Raw genomic sequence first — 24,536 nt, forward strand, 5'->3', positions numbered from 1 at the left:
TTGCTTTCAAATCGTGAATTGAGGGAGCATTAAATAATGATAAAAACATTGTTTTCAAAATGGGATAAGCAATGTGTCCTTTCATGAATTATTCCAAATTATTTTGGCTAAGCTGAGAGCAGCTGCTTAAAACAAAAGCTTGAAACAAATATTCGGTTTTTATAAAATCATAGACAAAGCAGTTAAAGTTTGGCAAAGTTCAAGACAACTGAGAAGTGGGTTTTATAACAGAAATTGTCAGCCAGTTCTGATAACAGATGATGCTTCCACAATTACTCTCCGTAATAAGAATTAATGGTCAGTGTTTTGTTTAGAAATGAAAACACCAGAAATCTGTTGTATTGTTGCCTTTTTTTCTTAACCTGTTTTAGGGTTTTAATACTTTGATCATCCTTTGTGTCATGTTCATAATCTTTAAGAAATAATACTAAGAATAGCTTTATTTTATGTCAGAATGGTTTTGGATTTGCATAGACGAAGGTTTTGTTTAGACACTTTAAAATATCTTCTCTAGCAAGGAAGCTTTTGTAGTCAGAGGAATCAAAGCAAATTTTCATCACCAACCCATGCCTCCCACTCACACTCATTACCAGCTCTCATTTCTACCTTCAGTGTATCTGATGTGCATTTTGCAGTTGAAAATAAGAGAGTAAGGAGCACAGCCATGATGTGAAAGGCTAGTTATAAGCATATAAATAACCTTAAGTCATGCAAAAATCTCAGTGGCTAAAGGGAGCGGGAGGTGGCACAAAAACAAGGCATAGTATTCTTAAAATAGGAGTGTTCAGAGCATGAAATAAAAAAGCCTCACTTGGAGTCCTCACTGGTGGACTTTCAGTCCGTTCACAATAAAAGCCCTTGTGTTCTTTTATGTTAGATTACCTAAATCCAAAAGACAATTGAGTTCTGTTTAGCTAGTCTGTTTAGATGAATTTGTAAGATGTGCTGTAGAAGTGTATGTGGTGTATGCACTTAGTATAAAATGAGTGCAGTGGAAAAATTGGATGCTCTTGAAGAGCTTCTGTAAAAAGGGATTTGATGACAAAACATGGCTGTTTCAAGCTTAAGACATCCCACCTGAAGACCTAACTCTGCAGAACAGTCAGCTGCAATTGACCCTTATGCTCATGTTCAAGTGAAAAATCCACCCATGCAGAATATATGGCAAGATATGAAAATAAGGGAAAGGTATTGACAGATTAATCAGGCTGGTAATTTCCAGTCTGGATTGTTAATTTGCTGATGCTTATATATAGAAATGCTATACAAAAGAACCTGCAGTGTTTTTTGGCTTGGCAATACTAATTGCCAAGCTAATCGGCTGAGTTTAGCAACACTAGTGCTAGATGTTTCCCAGCGTGCCCCCTGTAAATTTGTTATGTGCCTGGAGTCGTCCGATACGAATGAAGCCAGCTGTGCTAGGTACCATATAAATATGTAACCTCCTTCAGACTTCTTCACAGTTTTGGTGTGTGCAACAAAATGGGAAGGTGGAGCAGGCTTACCGTAAGGGTAAGAAAGGCTTTTTTCTTCCCATCCTCACAGAATCTGTGCTTATCTAGTCATCATCTTTAGAATTCTCCCACTCCAGGTGTCTGCTGGTTGACACAAGCTCTGAACAGGGGACAGAGCACAAGATAACATACTTGTGGTAGGATAATAATCAGTGATCATAGTTGTTCTGCTTAATCTACAGATTTATTCTTTCCTCTAATAAGGAATTAACGTTTTATGAATGAGAGCTGTCTTTCTTCCTTAATATTACATATTTAGATGGATGCTTGCTTTCAAATTGAGTGGTCCTGGAAAGCAGCATACTGGAGGGGGGAGGAAGAAAGCAAGATGAGTATCAAAGCTATTACTGCCACCTTTCTAAAAGAAATATGTTGTAAATAAATGCTACAAATATAAATACACACATTCTGTAATGAGTAGCAGTCAACTTTTTATTTCCAGACTTCAAAAAGTTGCTTTTCTATATTAGAAACATCCTTTTTTAAATAAACATAGCTTCTGAAATACCTATAGCAGAGTTCTCTGTGGTTCAAAACTTGGTATCAAGAAAGCGGGAAGGCTGTTTGCTGTCTTTTAGCACCAAAACCCAAGGTGCAACTTTCACAATCATCAAATCAATTATTGTAGTCCAAAGAATAGGAGAGGCAACATCTCTTAAACAGGAAAAGGTTGCCAATAAATTATGTAATTATTTGCCAATGATAAGAAAATTCAACCTGCTAATCATTTGCATTTTGTTTTATTAGAAGGTGAAACTGCTGCTGATTTTTTGGTTTTGGAATGGATGTTATACACAAGCATTTTTCTGTTGTGTATGTTGGAAGTTTCTGCCGATTATCTAGCCACAAAAAGCATTCTTACCAGGAGGATAATGTGGGGTAGATTTGTAGTTAGCAATGTTGTTCTCACTGACAACTTCTGTGCCTTCTAGTTAAAGATGCTATCTGAGTTTAAAAAACAAAACAGAAAACAAACAAGCAAACAAAAATCCAAGCACCTGTCTTCTTCCCTGAAGACACAGACACATGTTGAGATGCAGTCATGATCCAAGTTACTGAAAGATTTGAGGGAGGCAGTTCTGGTGTTGGAACTTCTTGATGCTTTCTGCTGGGAGAATTGGCTGCTTTTAAAGGAAATTACAAAGAAAATGGTGTAACATCTAGCGGGGGGGCAGGATGGGATGAGGAAGAAAGATAATTAATGTACCTGCCATGATTAGAAAAATAAAAAAAACAAAACCAGCAAAACACAGGCATATCTGCTATCTTCAAGGTTATCCCACCTTCTTAATGATTATAGGAAGCAACTTGAACACAAAGTGGGGGAAGAAATAAAGAGGCTTATAATTTGTCAACAGGTTTTTATTCAGCAGCATAGCTCAGATTGAAAATATATAGGCAGCCATGTTAATAGCTTGGCAAACAGTTCCAGGATTGTTTTCTCAGACCATAAATTCGGGACTGTCGAAGTCATTTTGGCAGGATTAATTTCAATTATCCAACTGTAAATATCGTCAGAGATTTACAGCCTGATCTCTGATATGCAAATCAAACTGAACATCATATATCTCATGTAAACACAGGCGGTTATTTAGTTTTGCAAACATATGCTGTAGACTGTATGTTAAATGCAAACATTGTTATTTATGCTTTAAGCTTGAGAAATTATTTGCACCAAAGTCAGAACATTCCGAATTTTTTTTTCCTCTTTTATCCATTGTATATTCATTGGACCAGTTCTCCATTTTTCTTTGGTTTCTTTCACTAGTGCAAAATTAGGCCACAGAGAAAAGCAATTCCATACTGTCCTGCAGCAGAGACCTCAGGGTAAATAAATGTTTGCAAATTGGAGCCATTGCTGCTTTCTGTTTGCTGTTTTTTAATCCATCACTTGGTTTTTCTCTTCATTTAACACAGTAATTTTTGTCTAGCTCCCTGAAATTTTTCCTATAATCAAAATTTTATTTTAAAATTCTAAAAAATGTAATTGTTTCCATCAATCCTCAGTCAGTACTAGTATAATTTGGTGCATTTGTTCAGGTGCAAATTTAAAAAGTAGCTAATCTATCATAATCACTGTTAATTGTTCTGTACAACCACTAATACAGTATCTTGTTACTAAGTTTTTAATATATTCTTTTACTTATTTTACACAAAAATAAATGTTGACACCTTTTGCTCTCCTACAAGACTGGGAATTTTCACTTCTTCACTTGGTGCCAGATGTGTATGACATGAATTAATTCCTAGTTTATTTAAATAATTCCTTTTTTAGTTCTTGAGCCTACATTAAGACTCTTAGCTTCCATTATAACTTCTCTCCACTTGATAACTGCTGATTATAGTTTTGTTTCTTCTTATAAGAAGCATTTTAATTTGGGGAAATTTAAGGTTAGTATACATTTTAAAGAAATTAAACAGGGATAGGTTTTGTTTAAATAGAAGCCCCTAGTCAACTATAGCTTTCCTTGGAATGATACCATGCAATGATGATACTGCACGCATTTTTTATTATTAACACTTCTTGACACTGTGCAGTGCAAGACATGATTAATTTGATTTTAAAATGCTATTACAGTTTTGGTTGGACTTTTTTTGCTTTAGTCTCAATAAAGAAGTGAGTTAATGTTGCTTGAATTGCCAAGTTGGCTAGTCAAACTATTTGCTTTGTACCATCAGAGCAATTATGAAAAGACATAGAGTTTATCCTAACTTCTCCTGGCATCTTTTACAGCCATACTTTTTCTTCCTTTTTCCTTAGGCAATGGACAGCTTTTAAATTAAATATTTAGTATCAGATTTGTAGTTATTTTTCACCAGACCAAATGTATCCATATCAGGACTCTATAAAATCTCCTTTGAAGGAAGTCATAAAGATTGTCTAGTTTCAAAATGGAGCCATACTTTCACATTTTGAATCAGAATGAGGGTGTGTAACCAGTCCTTGTCAAAATACCCCTTTTCAAATTACATTTACCTGACTTGCTTTTCAGCGGGACAGAAGCCACAAGCTGTTCTGGCCAGATACTGTGTTTAATTGATTCCAGTAAAAGTGAAGCTAATCTATTTTCAGAAAAGACAAATGTCCTCCAGGAAATTAGAAGGCAGGTAGAAGAACTCAGAGGAAATGTGGAAGGACCATCTTTGGGTAGTTTTTAATGTCTGTCCTGACAGCACATCAGGAAATGCTTGCCATTTTGATAAAGGACAATTCCCTTTGGAATCCTCTGAGGAGTACCTGCTATTAATCCCTCAAATCAAAATGAGGCCTATGCCCAAGTCTTCAAATTTATAATTATGCTAGAGTTCCATAACACATTTTTCAGGACCAAGAAAGTCTAAAACCTAGTTGTTATAATTCCCAGAGAGCCAACTGCAAAAATCAATTTGAAGATGTGAATTATCAGGGAAAAAATGATATCCAAAACATAGTTGTTTGGTTGAGTGGAAAATATGGCTTAATCTTCATAATACTGAAAAAGATTTATCTTGAAGTACAAAACTTAATCAAGAAGTGCATCTTGAACTTCATATTGTAAACTTATTTAAATCACGTTACAGAGTTAGTACAAGACAACAGGTATTAATAATAAGAAATGTTTAATATGGTTGCATATTTGCAAGTCAGAAAAACTAGATGAGTCTTACCTAATTCCCATTGAATGCCTAAACTGGTCAAAGCGGTACAATTATTTACATTTGGTGCAACTAAGCAAAGACTTAGTTGCACCAAATGTCAGTGCTTTACGCAAGGCCATATAGCAAGTTACTACTGAAACCATCATTAAAAACCTAACTTCCCATTCCTTGGTAACATTAAATAAATGTCAAAGTGAATAGTCTTCCTACAGGGTGAGAAGAAAGAAAATCAGAATTGGATTTTCAGTAGTAATATAGATTCATGAGAAACATATGTTTATATCATTATTATATCTCTGTCACCTAAAGGATGTAGTGATAAAGCAATGCTGGACTTGTTTGCCATTGCATAGCAATGTTCAAAGCACACATATACTTAGAGAAATTGAAAGCGCATGCTGTTAGCGATATTGCAAAGACTGTCAGCCTTCACACTTTGTGACATAAGCTAATCACCATTTGGGACACAGTAGAAACGTGTCTCCATGGAATTACACTGTTAAATATGACAGGAATTGTGTAGCTTCTGCTGAAATGTTTGTATTGGTGGTTGTTGGCTACAGGTCTAGATAAACCAGTGTTTTTTTCTGGAACTGTTGATGGTTAAGTTAGCCTTTACATAACAAGCATTCTTAGTAGTTAAAATGACAATACTTTTTTAAATATCAAAAATATTCTGAGGTTTTTTCCTAAAGCATTGAGAAGACAGAAATGTAAGAATTTTGCTTTATGGTTTCTGCCACTGATCTTGAAATGTACAGCACTGGTTTTGGTTAAGGGATGGTAAAAATAATTGAACCTACTACTTACTTTTTTTTTTTTAAACTAGGGTGTGGTGAATGGAGCTGCTTTCTAGAATATCTAGAGTTCTTGTTTCTACAAATATTTCTAGCAGGCTTACCTGAACTCTATAATCAATTACCTACATAAGATTTCCATGGCTTTTCCATAAAAGATAGTAGAGAAAGTTGCACTTGATTTGCATAAAAGGATGTATCCTTTTCTTACCTGAACAGTTTCCTTGCTTCCATTATTTCTGCATCCAGTATGGCTTGGAAAAACTTACTAGATCTGGTTGGGGTTTTTTTATGTTCTAGTTGCCCTCTGTCAGCCCAAGGATGCACAAATTTCCTAAATTATGTATAGTTGGCAGAGAGATTCCTGTTGGACAGCAGAATGCTTTGTTTGTTTTAACTGCTATGGTAATGTGATCTTCTGTAAGTTGGACACCTTTCTACTTGGTTTACCTTACTTGTCAAAATGCCTCCTAGATTCCCTGACAGCTAGTTCAAGAGCAGGATGAATTTTGAAGGTAATACTTAGACTTCCATCAAATCCTAACCAAACCAGCTGGCCGGTCCAAAAAATTTACTCCAATTTAACAGTGTATACTGTAGTAGGCTCAGGTTTTCTTTTTCTCTCTTTGACAATGTGCAAGTTGAATTCCTCGTCTTATTTGCAAGTGTGCAGGTATTATAACTATGGCTTCTGCAAAATATTGTTCGGATCCTGACAGGGTGTTTCCACTGTCTTACGTTCAGTATTCAAATGGAAAAGATCAACACTGCAGACATTAAGTTCATTTTAAGTCATGGTATAGTATTTCACTGTGTATCCATGCTCATTATCCAGTTGTTTCCTTTCTCCTTCATGTTACATTCACTCATTACTGGCAGTCTTTTCTTGACCTAACCTGTTTTCCTAGAAATATTGTCTTACAGTATCTCAACCAAAACAAAAATGAATTGTACCACTAGAGTAATTCATACAGCAGTGGAAGCTGTCAGATATTATTACAGATTTCAGTGAAGAAAACAGTTCATTAAAATGATGAACTTCAATCATCACAACCATATCCTGTCAGTACCAGTTAGTGCAAATATTACACGCATAGTCTGTGATACATGTTAAAGTGCAGTACTGTTACCTAAAATCACAGTGTGCTGCACCACAAGTAATTGTAGATTGTTTCCCTGCTTGTATCTCCAGTGAATTAACAAGAACAGGAGTATATCTTACTATTCATAAGCAGCAGCACTTTGATAGGCTTATCCACCTGAATGTTGAGTTATTTTTAGCTACTAATGTCTTCTAGTTTGAAATTAGATGTGTTGGTCATTTGATTTCAAAATGAAAGTTGGCTGTAATGGATGCCTTTATACATATAAATTCCTGTGTTTGAATTCTTGTCCTCTAGCTCCAGGCAGCCTTCACAGATCGTGGTGAGGGGGAATGCTTTTGGAGTTTGTTTTTTTTCTTTTTAATTCCCCTCCCTTTTTTTTTAAGGGTCTGGACTTTACACTAAATCTTGTATTGCCAGATTATTTTCTCTCCCAGATGCTGGAACTCTAGTTGTCTACCATGTGTATCCCATTAAAGCAAGTAAGTTCATCTTTCATTAGCCTCAGCTGGAATATGAACACAAGTCACATCTTAATCGTTAAATAATGACTTCTTATGTAGAATAAGGGTCTCCCAGGTATTTTATTAAGTTGAAGACATTGAATTGTTTGTACATTCTTAAAATGTGAATGAATATTGTTTTCAGCCCAACAGTGGTTTCTTTTCTCAGTGACAATTTTCAAAAACTTGGGGCTCATTTCTGTTCTAAATCTTAACTTTCCATAATTTAAATGATAAATTTCCCCTATATATATATGTGGTAGGACCACATACATATAATACAATTTCTTTGGTAGCCTGTGTGGATTTTTCTTTCTCAGAATCTTCAGAGTGGATTTTGAAAGCTATTAAGCTTATATCCACACCATACAAGTGGTTAAGTCTTTGAACTGTTTACATAGCCGGTAATTCACACTTCTCCTGAAAATAAGGGCAGAGGGGTGGGGTTGCCTTAATGGAGATGAAGATCGAGAAAACAAAAATGTTGGCAATTTCCCTTCTGCTCTTCCAGTATTCAGAGTAGGTTTTCTGATGTGAATTGAAACACAACATCACGCAAAAATCTTGTTCTAGACTAACCAGTATCTTTCCCAGCTAGGAATCAGTTCACCATCTGAAAGACAATTTTTATGCATCTCTTTACTGAACTCAGAGTGTGCAAAGGCATGTGTATCTGTGGGAAACCTATTAAATATGAATTGGAATTATCCAGTTGATGCAAACCCAATGTATTTTTTTATATTTTGGCATCTCTTTCAAACATATTTCTGTAACCAAAACAAAAATTCTAGATAATAGAGTCTTAATATTGAGACTGCAGTAAAATGTCAACAAAATTTGTGAATTATTTAATAAAGAGCAGATCATCATGGACAATTTCTGTTGCATAAAGGGCATGTCAGCTGCACAGTGTGAACATAGCTGAAGTTATACTTGAATCTCTCCTCTGAAGTTCTAAGAAAAAAATCAAAATACTATATGTGATGTTCTGCAGTTATGTTCTGCCAATTAAAAAGCCCTTTTCATAGATTTTTTTCATATCAGAGTTTTGTTTCATAGTAATATAGATCTGGACTAACCGCTTGGAAGGTTAAGATGAAAATAAGGTCTTGAGGACACAGTATGCAATGCTAGGTGTGAAGTTAGCAGATAGCACTGCAAGTTGACAAAAACCGAATTTTAAGTGTGTTAACCTTTTAAGTAATCCTTACTAGGTTATCACTCGTGGCTTGATGCTACTTTGATTTCGTATTAAGCACCTACAACAGTAGTATAAACTAAGATTTGCTATGTGCAAGTGAAGATTTTAGTAATGCCTTGCTGGAGATACATTTACCAACAAGGTAAGATAATGTCATAACTTCTAGAATTACAACGCCAGTATTAAAATCTTGGCAAGTACCAATCTGTTGGTTATGAAATACATCAGACTTTTGGGAGCAGAATTTGAGATCTCTATTCTGTGTTTGAGTAGTTTTCCTGCTGAAAACACAGAGCCAGTCCCATAGTTTGCTACAATGATCTGAACAAAAATGCTAGCACCTGTAGCTTAAATCAGTAGACCAGGCTTTTTATTACTTACTACAGCAGCTGCTTATTAGAGAACCTAGAATGATATTGGTTTTGTTGTGGCTCCATGTCTAAGAGCAGAGCAAATCCATTATTCATAATATCTTCCCAAGTTCACAAAGCCATTGAATAGTGCTGCCTATCTCCTTAAAGCTGCCACCCACTCAAATCTATTTTATATGGACAAATAAAGAAACTCTGCACTGAAGAAAACCAATTTGAAAACACACTGAAATTCATTTTCCTCACTTAAATATTAAAGTGCTTATATTTATTGCATTTCAGCCATGTTGTATTGTTTTCAAAAAAGATTTGCTCATTTAATAGGTCTAAAGGAATTTCAGTAAATTTAAAATATGGAAAAAAATAAAATAACATATGACAAAAGTAACACTGCTTTTTATGCAGTGAATCTGCACTCTCTAGTTTAAACCCATCCATTAATATTCTGTGTAACTGCATACTAATTTACAATACCACAGTACTAGCCCAGGCTCTCATGGTTCTCTGCACTAGTGCAACTGACTGTTTGTGGGTTTTTTTAACAAAATAGTTTTTTATTTGAAAAATGAGAAGGACTAAAGTTCCTGGTTTGCAATAGAGTAATAAATAAAGAGGGTCCTCTAACATTCACTTGTCACTGCCTATAGTTTTGATGCCTAATGCCTTTGCACACGATGTTCAGGGAACACAGCTTGCAGAAGTCCCTTTACGTGTGCACTGAACCGTGTAAATTATCCATGGTGCTTACATGAATCTTCCTGAATATGGGCTGGGATTAAGATAGAGAGATGTCAGTCTAATCTTGTATAGAAAAAATAATTTAGAAAGAAATTAAATTATGAGGTTTTGGTACTGTTTTCTCTATCCTGTATGGGATTTCATTACTATAAAGCTAGACCAGCAAATGGATTCTGAGGTAAATTAATGGTGGAGTATTTGTTTGGTGTTTTTTTGTTTTTTGGTGGGAGGAGGAGGGTGTTTGCTTTTTTTTCTTGAGGGATGATAGCTGAATTAAGTCAGTTTTATAAAAACTGTGTGGATATAATTGAATTCTCTAGATTTATTCTGCTGATCTATATAGTTCTTGTTTCAGTTTTTCCCTTTTGTAAGTATTTTTACAACAGTTGATATCTTTGGAAGGAAGGCAAGAATTTTGTTTTAGAAACAGTGAAAACATAGGTCATCCTTCCTGCAGTTTGATGTCGACTCTTAGCAAACAAAAGCCCTGAGAGAGTCACTTCTTTTTCTTCAGTGAGACAAATGTTCTCCTTGTCAGCTCCTCCCTAATTCTGGTAAAGACACCTTACATAGTTCTCACCTAAGTAGATGTTAAAGGGTGGGCTCCAATCATTTAATATGCACAAAGATTTGGATCTTTAAAAGTGCCTGAAGGGTTGATCAAAAATCTGTTGGAGCGGGCACGTTGTCACTTTTGAAAATCACATTAAGGATCTAATTGATTATTTAGGCACCCAAAAGCTGTATGAATCTGAGACTCTCCGTTGTCAGGGAAGATTTGAAATCTCATCCTAAATGTACAAAGTTACAGAGAATGTGGTGTGATCGATCTCTGTGGGATGAACACAGAGCAGGATTTGGCAAGGTATTTTAGACTTTAGTGTTACAGGAGTAGCATTTTCTTAAAAATGTGCTGTTATATACTGTTACAGACTTAAAATCCTATAAAAAGCAATTATTTGTTGCATTCATCAGTGTCTTTTCAGAAGAAATAGATCAGATCAGTCTAACAGTAAGATAACCAGGATTCAACAGAAAATGTGCATTCCAATATAGCATAGTAAGTTTATCTGGTCTTCTGGTGTAAAGATATTTCATATTTTATTTTTCATTGTCACATTTCTCATTTTCTGTGTTATGTGTGACCAATCAGTAGTTGTGCATATAATACCATATTCTTTATCTATTAGTGTAATCAAGTAGAAGAGTGAAATAAATGATGAAAAGGAAGAGAATGAAAGAAATGACACAGAAATTCTTCAGGGTGCTTGAAATGCACCATAAGGGAGATCTGAATATTGAGTTTAGATGGCTTACATCTTCCCCAATATTTTATTTGTACAGCAGAAGCCTAAAACTGTACAATAACCTGTTTGAGTAGAATAGTTCTAACATAAGCATTAATATACACACACACAAAATTAGATCACATGGCAGTGATACATCAGAATACATTTATACTGTTATATTTCAGAATCAATAGCAGTAAGTTCTTGGATTAGTTAAGAGACATCTGGATTTAGTTGTTCAGGGTTAGCCAGATAAGGCAGAAATTTTACCTGCAAAGTTATTGTTTTATTTTTTAAAAAAAAGGCAAAAATAATAAAAACGTGGCAGCTTCCATACTGACTGAGAAGACAGGACAGCAGTTCAGTGCTGATGTCAGCTGATATGATAATTGAGGATAACCTGCTGTCACCAGGGAGCAAGACTTTGCTTATTCGGCTGCAGAACTGCTGAGCAGAAAACATGCTGGTACTAGTTCTGCAGTGTTTAATGTCATCTTAAATTGTTTAGATCTATTTTATTATTACTGAGATTGTGCTTATCTGATTATCTAGTACCCATATGCCTTGAGGGAGTAGGAGATAATTGTTTAATAAAATAAGGCTATGGTTTTCAATAAGTGATTTCTGGTGCTCCTGTCCTTAACTGTCCAACAAAAAAATTCCTTAAGGAAGCTTGATGTGCAGAAAGTGCTGAGCAAGGGTTAGAGTCAAAAAATAATATAAACATCACCATGTACCTTTCTGAACCCGAGTGCACCCTGCACCTCGATTGATGTCAATAATTCTGGGATAGATGGTTATGCTTGCTTTCTGTGCTGTGTGAGGGAGACCCAGGCGTCTCAGAGGAAGAGAAGACTGTGTTCTAGTTATTGTCCTAAGGACTGAAATGGCATTTTATCCAAAAACTATGAAATATAAGAGCTGACCTTGGAGGGGGACTGCTTCAGATCTTGTCACTCTGAGTGCTGTGACCACTGGTCTGCAGAAATTTTTTTCTTCAGCTGACTGAATTTATTTTTGGAACATAGTCAGTCTTGATGAAAAAAGTAGAAATTTATAGCAGTGAACGGATGGCTTAATATGTGGGTGTTGACTTTCCTGAGGCAGAGGGAAGAACTAAACCCAGATTTTGAAATTTGATCAAGGAATCTAGGGTGTGCATTCCTGCGTCATGTAAGGAGTGGGTAACAATGCAGTTTATGTGGGGTCCAAATCCCATAGGTACATGTTACAGATGATCTGGGAATGCCTACTAAGTTGAGTTCCTTAGAGTAGTGTTAACAAATTTATTGTTTCTGACTGCATTCTGGAGTGAGATAGATTGAAAATTGCTAAGTACTCTCAAGATAAAATAATTTGGACCATTCCTAGACATCGTTTTTTTACTAGTGTTTACAAGCAAGACCAAGATCTGTCTATGACAAAGATGGTCCTTGGAAAGGGTGCTTGTTAAGATCTAGAATTTGGTTATAAATGCCTAAGTCTTGTTCCTGTCCCATGACACTCAAAGTAGTTTTTATTGACCTGATTCTAACCTTGGGAAAATATGACCCTTTTCAAATGCAAAATAATCCAAAGTTGAAGCATATAAAAATGCATCTCACTTCTGAAAAATTTGGATTGTAAGTAACACACTTCTGTTCAAACTAAAGTGGCTGAAATAAATCATCACAGTTGATTTGGAGTCCAATTTCAATGGAAAGTGAGCTTTTGCAACAGCTGTTGCCATGAGCTGAAAAATGCCTGGTGCTGCCAACGATTAGGTGTTGAGTAGTCAGATTTTAAAGATACCTTGACAAGGTACAGAGTTCAACTGAGCCTCTATAGTAAAAGGTAATGAAGGATATATTACAATCTTGTATGAAAATGTATGTGCTATATTGTAAAACTTTTAATCTCAGCAGTTGTCCTATTGGAGCTGACTGAAATGTTATAAAAGGATTCCTTGCCCTCCTCAAGACAGACCTAGTAACTGCAACCCTTTTTCTGCTGTTAGGGTGGTCATGGTGTGCTGCCGGGGCGTTCAGGCTTCTCTGGCCTCCCTTCCTACTGTGACTCAGTCCAGAACAGCTACATAAAAAAATGGTTGTTTCAATTCATGATGATCGCTTGTTGGTGTCTCTGAGATAACTATGGAAATAATAATTTCTGTTGCTATTTTCAGTCAAAGTGGTGTATCTTCTGGTCCTGGTTCAGCTGAACATTTAAGAAAATACTTACATTTAAAGATGTGCTTAGTTCCAGTTTGCATCTGTAAAGGTTTCTACAGCCTCACTATATTACTTTAGAAATCAGTCTGATCTTGTAATTGTGGATACTGTTCTCATACAGTGACTCTTCTTTTGGGTGCACACTGTGATTGTATAGGTTTAATTATACTGATATAAAATCATACTGTTAATGGGGAAAGTTAGAACAAAATGACTGGAACCATGCTTAAGTAGAGATCTTATGCCTTGTTGTTTTATCTTTCCTTTTAAAAAAATGAAGCTTTACACCAAAAACCCTTTATCTGGAAGCAGAAAATAATACAAATAATAATACTTCTTACACAATACCTCGCTTGTTCAAAGACATGTAAGATGTTAAGAGGTTAAATCTTCAGTATAATAATGAGCAGATTCATTATTCATGCTTCAAACCAATAAAAAAGGAGATAGATTATTAGCATACACTGTTAGTTTTTCACACCTTCTAGTGAAAACCCAAGTAGAATATTATTAATTCAGTAATTTGTGCTTTTCACTCATAAAAAACATATAAAGCTATTGTCAGTTATATTTATTATTCCCAATGTTTATCAAAATAGATCCCAGTTCTGAGTAGCATTTGAATCACTCAAAGAACAGAATGTAATTGCTTATATTTCTGTTTTGTCTACTTCTGCTCCATAGCTCTAACCAAACATGGTACCTGTGAACAAATGTCTTTTGTTCTGTAAAACCCAGTCAACCACTATCTGTGTGCACTGTATGCAGAAACATGCTCAATAATCAACGGTAGAAAATAAGGGTTCTTACTTCTCAGGCTAGCATCAGGCAGTCAGGTCTATGTTCCACACCATAGCAACCAGTGTGTCCTTAAAACTTTGCCTTTGACCTTTTTTGGCTGAGAGTATTTTTTCTCAGTGATATGTCTTACTAAGCTGATCAGTATCTCACTAGTAGTGGAAGTTTCCACACACTCAATGAATACACAGCTTCTACTAAAATACATACAGTGGAGCTCTTCCAAAAAAAAAAAAAAAAAAATGTGGTGTTATAGTTGGCTACTTTTTCAGTAATACATATGCTGTTACATAAATTACAAGGAATTGAGACAAATAAGCATTTTAATCCTAAAGGTAAGCCATGAAGTTTTGCAACCTCTTGCATTTATAGAACACTATTTCAAGGACTGTGATTATTTGGCTGTCATCTAATTTCACTGCAGAATAGAAATCTGACTGGAGCATTGCTTTCTGCTGGTTAATTATAAATTTATTAGGGAAGTTTTGACCAAATGTCCCTCACTATTAGACCTTTCTGAATCTGAAGTTCAAGCTATTAGATTTCATTTAATGTAATGTATTCTCCTCTTTTTCTGTTCTGCATGTGCTTTTTTGTATTTTTTGTGTTCTCAGGTATATTCAATTTTCCCTTTCTGGGTATTGTTTGCCAAAGAGGCTCTTTCAAGTTATAGAAATAGGACAAAGTAATTTTTAGAACAGCAAAATCTGTAAGGAGGCAAGGTCCCTGGAGATGAAATAAATTTCCAACACAACACAACAAAATAGCTTTCCTGTTCCGTTTGGGCATTGCTCTTTGGGTAGCTTGCTAACAGCACACTAATGTGTAAATGGTAGCAAGGCTGCGCACTGCTAGTGGAGGTGGTGTGACAGTGTGCTCCCTCGCCCCTGCCCCAACCTGATCTGTATTTCACCTAACCCTGCTCAAGTGATAACCACCAGGAGCAGTCATAATGGAAGTGTCTGGTCATGTGGATTCAGGGGAGACGGATAACAACGCAACAGCCAAGGGCTAATTTGAGCAATGCGCCCACCTAACCACAGTGTGGGTCAATGTCTAACTCAAGCCAAATTTGGAAGAAACTAATGTCTGTAGTTGGTATGCAAATATGTCTATGAGTCAATCATCTTACTCCACAAATAGTGGACAACCCATGGCTTGTTGAGCTCTCCTGTACAGCAGCAGGCTGCATGCCAGGATCTCTTGTTGAGGACGGACCCCTCTCAAGGTGATTCCTTGAGGCTGAGAGAATCCTTATCGCATCAGCTCCTCGGTCAGTGAATTGGGAATACACACCAAAACTTTGAAATCTCAGCTAAGTGATATAAAGGATTAATTGTGCACATATAATCCTTTAGACGTAAACTGTTGACCAAGTCTGGGACTAAGGCTGGATCCAGCCCCACTTAACCCCCCTCTAAGGAGTTTAGAATGCAAGGGGGTCCTTTCTGAACCTCATGACTCAACAGGAGGATCTCCCTGACAGTTTTGTCTGACCCTGTCCTCTATGCAGTAAATAACCACGTGTACCTTGCTGTCAAATCTTGTTGAACCACTGTCACATTTACCATTGAACTTTGTTAACTCACTCTCTTATATCAGTAAAATATATTGTTGCTTCTCTCTTGCAAGTGAAGTGCATCACTCCATCCATGACAGGTGGCACTACAGAATAAAAGAGGCCCATATTTGTATTTTGAGTTGGAGGAAAGGATTATAGACAAGCTTAGGGGCGCACTATGCTGGACTTGCTTTTGGCTCACGTTCCTGCTGTAGGTAGATTTTAACACTTATGTTGTACTTGCAAGATTGAACCCCAAAATATGTGGGACTAGACTGGGCTGAGAAGCATTCAGTGTGCTCAGGCCTCATAAAATGAGATCCGAAGTTAAGGGCCAGTCATGCTCAGACGTTGCCTTTCAGTTTTCTCTTAGAGTTTTGCTAAAAGGGAGGGCTTGCAATGTATGTTAGACAAATTTGGTGCAGACTGGGGGCTTACCTGAAGGTGTAGGTGCATCCCATGTGAGCACAAAAGCTCGCCCTATGTGTGCAAGCTGTTCCTTATACAAACAGGGCCAGAAGGGGATTGTGACTACAGTTCCCACGTGCAGCAGGGTGGTATCTGTTTACCTAATAAATCACTGTAGCTTTTATTACTGATTTCAGCAGGAACTGAAGCAGGGCTAGTGATGCTTTTGTTGAGTCTTTGTAAATTGGTGTTAAAGGAAAGCTGTCATGCTCAGTTCAGCTCCTGAAAAGTAAGGGGGAAAGAAGTCTGCTAAATTTCAGAGAAGAAATCTGCACTCTGAAAAATAAACTGCTGCAGCCTTTCAAAACTTACCAAGCAAGATAAAACCATAACTTTTTAATTAAAAGAAGCAATTTGATCCATTTCAGAACCTCAATGTTTTAAGAGTATGACTCCTAAGTTCTCAGGTTTCTCAAGGAGGTCTTCAAAAGGATGTAACAGTATTTTAATGAAGACTTGTAAGCTTGCTGAGTCAGATGAGTAATGTTTATATACCTAGAAAACATTAATAAAACATTAATATCATGTTTGGGGTTCTTTTTTTCCTTGGATAAGCCTTCCTAGTTGCTAAGCCTTTGTTTTTCTTTTGGCAGAATGAGGAGGAAAAGGACAGAGGAAGGGAAAGAATTGTACCTTTGAACTTACCAGTCCGTACCACTTCAGAGATCAGTTTCCTTTTACATGCTCAATTTACTGTGCACTAGACCAAAAGTGTGAGCTGTCAGGCTCCTGTGGTGATAAACCTGGATCTAATCCTGCTCCTACTGACATCAGTGGCAAACCTTGTGTTGCTTTCAGTGGGAGCAGGACTTACACACCATGCTTATGTGATTCAGCCAGCCTTACCTGGCTGAGCTCAAAGCAGCCGCTGATGTGAGTGATGACAGGAAGGTTTAATACTTAATCCTGCTTCTGCTCACTGTGAATTTAAAAAGTGTAACTGTTAAAATTAATCAGAAACCAACAATATGAAGTGATTACACATGATTTAATAACTCAGGAGTAACTCTGCAAACTGACCCTTACTAGAGAAACCCTGACTTATATTTTCTTTCAAACTGGGGGATTGCTCTTCGTTTTGCAGAGCACTCATTGCAAAGATTAAAACATGCCATGAGTGCTGAGTATGAAGATAAATTACACAGAGAAGGCTTTAACTTATATTTTCTTTCTAAATGTTTATAAATACTGGAGAAGAAATGTTTACATTTTTGCAAAAATAGTAGTAACATATACTTTAGCACTGCATTTTCAAAGTGTCAAACACTAGTTTGGAAGAGAGCATAAATGAATGTTCACAATTTGAAGAGAGCTTAATTTTATTGAAGATAAGTAATAATTGAACAAAGTGACTCATATTGACAGCATCATACTGGCATATATCTTTCCAGAGACAAATGTACTTTATAGAGGAAGTGTCCTCACATGTCAATGTCTTATAAAATGTGCTACATTTAGTGAAATAATGGGTCAAGAAAAAAAATCATTTTCATAAATGATGGTAGGCACTTTTTACTGAAATACTGGTAGTTTTACATTCTTGACATGAATAATTGGATGTGTCATATGTGAAGCTACCTAGAAATAAAATAGAGGTCATAAAATGTAAAGACATGATAGGATGCATTTATAACAGCATAAACCAAACTGGCATTTTAATGTCTTAAGCCAGCCCAATTGCTATACTTGCCCATTGATCTTAGCTGGAAAAGTTCTATGCCTGATTCAGACACATTTTGGAGATAAAGCCATATAATGGGAAAGTGATAGGATTTGTTTTTGTTAAAAGTATTCTCTTTTTAACCATTATAATCATATCATTATAACAAGATTAGAGGCTGGTTGTTGTGTGACCTTACAAAACCTGCTCAGAAATGTTGTGTCCACCTTTATAGCAGGTGACTTTCTGATGAATTTTACCTTGACATTTTACCTGCTAGTGGTTGCAGGTCACATAGAAGAATGTTATTCAACAGACATGAGAAAGGGTTTAGTTTAGTGTTCGTTCCATGGGATGATTTGAGAGAAGAGCTGTTGGGAAAGAATACAGTTCAAGAGTGTTTGTGCATTTAGTGTATTCCTTTGGAAGGTGTGTAAAAAGATGTTTGGTAGTGGCACTGACTCAAAAGTACATGCTTAAAATCTCATTAATTTCAATTGGCTGTATAGGTGTTTTTAATTACCATGCTTGAAATGAAATATGGCACAGCAATAAAAGAAGTAACTATGACTACCTAACTAATCATTGAAATGGTATCACCCCCACCCCCCCAATTTTTCCAACTGGAGCTGAACATAGAAACTTTACACATGCTTTAAAAAAATCAAGAAAGAAGGCAGAGCTTGTCCTGTTTTCATAGGATTGCCAGTAAGCATGTTTTGGGTGTTTTTTTTAAAAACACTTTTAAATAGCAAAAGAATTGGCAACATGTAATCTCACTTGTCGCTCTGGTTTGCTGTGTGTCTTTGGAAATGGGTATTAAGCTGGTGTGGAGCACTGCAGGTTGTCCAATGCTTTGTGCCCTGTATAGCCTTTAGCAATAAATATGTACCAAGCAATTGTAAAATGTTCCCATCAGGGTGTGCCAGCTTGCTGTCCTTACTGAGTTTTAACTCTGTCTGTGCAGATAGGAAAGTATACAGGGTAGGGGAAATCTACCCACTGTCTGTATTTTCTTTTCGATTACTGTAACTAGTGCATTATTTGGTTGCTATTGTACGTTAGCGTAGGGATGGCAGCCTGTTAATATTCAGTGAAGTCTTATGTAAGTGGAAATGTTTCATATCTTCTCTTTTCAGTGCAGTTTTACTGAAAGCCCTTTTGAATTTGAATGAACCATTCTGGAATGTGATTCTTAAAAGAGAAGTCTCTAAAAATCGAGCAAGTAAAATTTTCCCATCACTGTTGAGCTAGTGATATCGATAATGGTATGATTAATTTATGGTGTAGGTGTGCTTCTTTATAGCTAACAGTCTGACCATGTTTGTTTGAACCTGTTAAGAAAAATCAAAACCTGGTGAGGTAGAATAAAGGCTGATTTATTGATGGACGTTATTACCTTACCTGGATTTAAGGGAAAGGAAATTGACTTTGTAGAGAAAAAGAGAACACTGAGGGTAATTAGTCATGAGTCAAGAAAATGTGTTAACTGATGTTTTACATTGAAGAAATAGTAATAACACAGGTAAAGGATGAGGGTTGGAATTGGTGTCTTGAGATGAGGTTCAGAATGCAATCTGCAAAATACTGAACTACTGAGCAGTATTTCTACTGTGACATCATTTATTTAGAACCTCTGTCTCTGTATGTAAACAACAAGAGCACTGCAAATGCCTAACTTACTATTCATAGATTATTCCCTCTCTCTTCTGAACTAAAATGTTCAGAAATGGTGAAGCTTATATCTATGATATCTATGAAGCTATGTGTTTATAATGAGAAAAAAAAAATAGATAATGAATGTTGCTACAGATTTATTCTAATGTAGATAAACTTGAACCACTGGATAGAAATATGAGCTCCCATGAAAAACAGGGTGATGCTTTACCCTTCATATCAACTTCTTTCTTGTGGAAAAAGAACATCTAAATAAAATGTTCCCCTTTCCGACCAAAACATAGCTTGTATACAAGACGGTCTTGCTGAAATTATGTCTCAGCTGGAAGGAAAGATGAGTTTATTTTATGTAGCAGTTGGAGGTTCTTAGAAATATCAGTCAGTCAGTTACCAGAGTGGTAAATTAAATCTTGAGAGCCAGAGCTCGCTCATCAGTACGCAATGATATGGAAGTGGCAAGGAGAGAGACAACTGCATCAGGTCTGGGTGTTTATATTCTTGATGGAAAAGTACAAATCATTTCCTTCCCTTCTGCTGCTGTCATGGTCCATCACTTTAGTCCATTTTCACCTTGCTAAGGGATTCTGAATGGGTCTTCCTGCTTTGGCACCTAATTAATCTCTCACAAGCCTGTTCTTGCAGCCTGCCTGCCAGGGATGGTCCATATCTAATGTCGGTGACTCACAAACAAAATATTCTTTTTTCCTTTACTTTTCTTCCTTTTCCTGTGTTCTTTCACCCCAAGCGTCGTCAAACAGGTTGAAGATGTTCTCCCCCTGCCTTTGAAAAGGACATACATCCATCCTGTTATTACAGGAAAATATCCCCTTTTCTTCTAGTGGAACACTCACATTGTGGTATGTAAAGTTGTCTTTGTTTTCTAAACTAAGTGCCGACAAAAATACCCAGCAGGATTTTGCTTGTTAGAGACTCTTCAGCAATTCAAGGTCCTTACAGTGTAACAGGCAAGCAGGAAATCATTGGTCACTTTTTTAAAATGGCATACCTCTACACAAATAAAAGTACATGATCTGAGATGAAAAAGGCATATCTGTAATATAAAACATTACCATGAGACTGTGAAACAAAAAATTATTTTATTGAAGTTATTTTATTGTTGTATATCAAGCGATCATGAATATCAGATAACTTGTGCACCAAGCTCTAACAGCCACAATACTTTATGACTAGTTTAAAATGAGTCCTTGAGATAAAATAACACACGTAGTCTATATAACAGATAATACTGAATAGTATAATGTATTATCTATAATAGAAAAACATAGATTCTGTAAAATGATACCAGTGGAATCTAATATTCCTTGGAAATATATTTCCTGGGTAATATTTCTACTCAGAAACAGCTTATCTCCCTTCTACTATGCCTTCTGTGGGGACAGAATTGGTGTTCAACTCAGTGCAGCATATGTATTTGAGTCTGGGAAGTGGAAAGGCATTAAAAAAGGTCCGAGAAGTCACTTTGTTAGATTGGTGAGCAGGGTAGTGTCCATCAGTACCCATTAGCTCTGCTGGCCTGTATCTGATCTGCAGATACTGATCTTCTGTGCTGTTGATACAAAACCTGCAAGAGCTCTGAGAGTCTCCTGGTGACATACAGGCAGGAAGGGAAAAAAAAAAAAAGGGGGGGGAAAAAAATCACATCTTTAATTCCCTCTGCTGACAGCTTCCTTAATAAATGTTGTAAGAAATTTCTCCATTAAGAACCACCCAGTAATCTAATTTGCAAGCCCCAATGATATATTCAGCAGCCAGCTCAGGGGAGGTGTTTCTACAGTCAGAATCACATGAGCAGGGAATAAAATTCTGAGCTCTCACTGAGAGCTGTAATAATTTATGATGAGTTGTTGGCTTTTATTTTTTCATACTATTTTTGAGTCAGCTGAATGAAGAGGATAGAACTACTAGTGACTCTACATTGATTAAATTTTTCTATAGTATGCTCACCTACCTCTATGTTTTCAGAGGGTATAACAATACAGACACCGTAAATTCGTGAAGTTTCATGTGTATCTAAAGAAATCATAGACCGAAACCCATATCACCATGGATGAATCTTGTATACAGCCATAATGGGTGGTGAATGCCAGTTCATTTCAATCGTCTCCCATCTTGACATGCTTGTTTAGGAGTTAAGCCTTTGCTGTTCTGTTCAGTTTGAATAATCCTAGGTTTGTTTGTTACCTTCTCTGTGGTCCTGGTGAGTCATCCTTGGGCTCTTCCTTCACTTCTCCTGGACTCCAGTTCAAGGAACAGTTCTTCTCTGGTGTGCTCACAGAAAACAAAACAGAAGCCAAAAAGCTTTTATAAGATCACAGCTAGATAGCCAACTTCAGGCTTTTTTGTGAGAGAACTGATTCTCTACAGCAGTGTCACAGTGGTTGTGTCTCTATTCCTTACAATGGGAAAAGTTTCCCATCTTGTGTTCCATCTGTATCGGGTTCATACCCTGAACTGAGAATGATCAATAGTGCTGTCTCAGAAATTAACTCATTAAAAGGTAAGAAGACAAAACAAAAAGATAAGAAAACAAACCAAAACCCTCTAGGGTATTACTTCATAGCTGATCAGCTGACGGGATAGATGGAAGTCTTCAGCCTTGAAAGAACTTCTAGAACCATGTCACAGAGTAATTCCATCTGAGCTGTGGTCAGTTTATGGTAAAGACCTTGTTTCTTGGGGTTCATCTCTGTTTCTCACATCTGCTTTAAGATCTTATACCTTATAATGGCTACTGGTGGGGCCCATCCATAGTAAGAGAACTCTTCTTCAGGGAAAAGGCCTCTTGGGTATCCACAGTGGCAGGACTTTATCCTCAGAGAAGAACTCCCAGATACCACTTAATTTCTGTAAGGCTTTCTGCAGACCTTGAGAAGAAAGTCAGGCTACCAGCACTCTCTGGCTTTCTTCAAGGTGCATGTTGGCATGGTGCTGTAGATTTCGTAGACCCTTTGTAAGCAAGAAGGAATAAGATATCTTTAAAAAGGAAATGGTGCTGTCCCTATCCCACCTTTTCATCCATGTTCCTTTTAAATTCTACATCAACAAGGTTTTTGATGATGCACCCAGGAACATCAAGTGGTGCTTTCATTGTTGTTCCTTACAATTCAATCTTTTAAAACCTGCTTCTCCATTTCTTTTTACTTTCCCATTATAGCCTTCGTTACCGGGAAGCAAACACTAACTGATTTAGGTTTTTTTTATTTTCTCTGTGGTGTAGTGTTTGGGTGATGAATAGCTGTTAATGTTCATTTTTTCTAAAGAGTAGCTAGGAAAGATACATGAAATGCACTACTAATTTACCTAAACTTGTCTCTTGTTCGTATTATCCTGAATGACAACTGCTGTATTTCTGTTATTTTATTTTGCAGTGAGAGATGCAGATATACAATGTGTGGCCATAAAGATTCAGTCAATAGCATTGAGTTTCTTCCTTTCTCCAACACTGTTCTCACTAGCTCTGCTGACAAGACTTTATCCCTCTGGGATGCCAGAACAGTAAGCAGTCTTTTTCCTGGTCTTTCTTGAATTCAAGCAAAGTGATGGCATGTATGGCGTGAGAAAAATGAAAGACAGTGTAAAATCAAAATAGAAAGTAAAGGCGATGTGGGAATAGAATATTACCTAACACAGATACTATCTTCTGACCAACAATATCACCATATAACATTTCCTTGACATCTGAAATGAATGTGTCCTCACATGAGCGCCGAGATCGCTGTATAAATAGGTAGTCTTAATTAGGTGGCGGTGGTTTTAGCAACTAATGGTCTGGGTCTGGAAGACTGCACACTGTGCTTATCCGTTCAATAGACAGAGCAGCTGAAGGTCAGTTTTGTCAGGCTTCTGTTGTAAGCGCTGGCATATGCTTTAAGTTACGTACAAAGGAAACAGGGGAAAATGCCACTGGAGGAACATAGAAGTGTAATATATTTGTTCCTCCTCTAGAAGGCATTCCACCCACTCCCAGAACTCACTGGTGGTTTCTCATGGAATACGCATTGTTTTCTCCAAAATATATCACTGTAGGTAATGTCAGAAACTCTGCATCTCTTCCTTTATTCTCCTCTGCCTTCGTTCTTTGGTATAGTTATAAATGTTTTTAGTACATTGGAGAGTGTATTTGTCCCTGCTGCTTCGCAGACCAAATACGTAAACCATGTTCAAGTGGAATACAAGAACAAGGCAAAAGGAATTTTTTCTCTTTCATCAGAAAATTCAATAATTATTGCTGCTGTTGTGGTATTAGTCATAGAGCAACTCTTGAAATTCTCAAGTTGCTACTTCAGTTGGTATTACGGTCAATTTGCATTTCTCAAACAGTGTAAAGAGACAAGATTCCAGCCCAGAACAGAGAAGGTTGTATTCATGGAAGGGATTTGAGAGGAAGGAGGCAAAGAGCTATTGCTGTGTATTAATAGGTATTGTCATCAGAGCTATACAAACACAGGATAAGAAAAACTGACGTGAAAATGACAGTGGAATATTTGAGATGCTCATTAGGCAATTTCTATTTATGGATCATAGAAACAGACTGAATAGAATGTCATTTAATAATAATCCTGGGCATAGAGCACAAGAAGTTAAAATGAAGCCAGTCAAGACTCATTATTCTTAAATGTATTGGTTTATAAGAATATTTGATATCCAAATATGAATAATTCAAAAAGAGAAAAAAAATATTGAAATACAAACAAAAGTGAAAAACTCGGTCGAAAAACAGATTTCTGCTTTGTTTCGTTTTCAATAAATCCTCCAAGGAACTTTGTCTTGCAAATGTCTCTGTAATCTCCTGTTCATAGCAAATTAACAGAATTATAAAAGAGTTTTCTTTTATAAACTTATGGGAAAAGCCTGTTCAGTTTTCATTCACCAACACTGGTTTTCAGCTTTGAGTAATTTTTCCAAGCTAGGGAAGACCATTTGTGGAAAAAGAAACATTGTATATGGCATTTTGTTGTGTATCTATTCTGTTGAATTGTTTCCCTA

At 36.5% G+C, this 24,536-nt stretch overlaps 1 protein-coding gene across 1 annotated transcript in view; it reads left to right on the plus strand.

The window, feature by feature from the left end:
• SPAG16 (sperm associated antigen 16) overlaps window positions 1-24,536 on the plus strand; it is a 468,867-nt gene that overhangs the window by 283,508 nt on the left and 160,823 nt on the right. The window contains 1 exon segment of the mRNA XM_074829742.1: window positions 22,919-23,045. Coding sequence (XP_074685843.1) covers window positions 22,919-23,045 — 127 coding nt within the window.

This window comes from Strix aluco, chromosome 6 (genome assembly GCF_031877795.1).
Source record: "Strix aluco isolate bStrAlu1 chromosome 6, bStrAlu1.hap1, whole genome shotgun sequence".
NCBI lineage: Eukaryota > Metazoa > Chordata > Aves > Strigiformes > Strigidae > Strix > Strix aluco.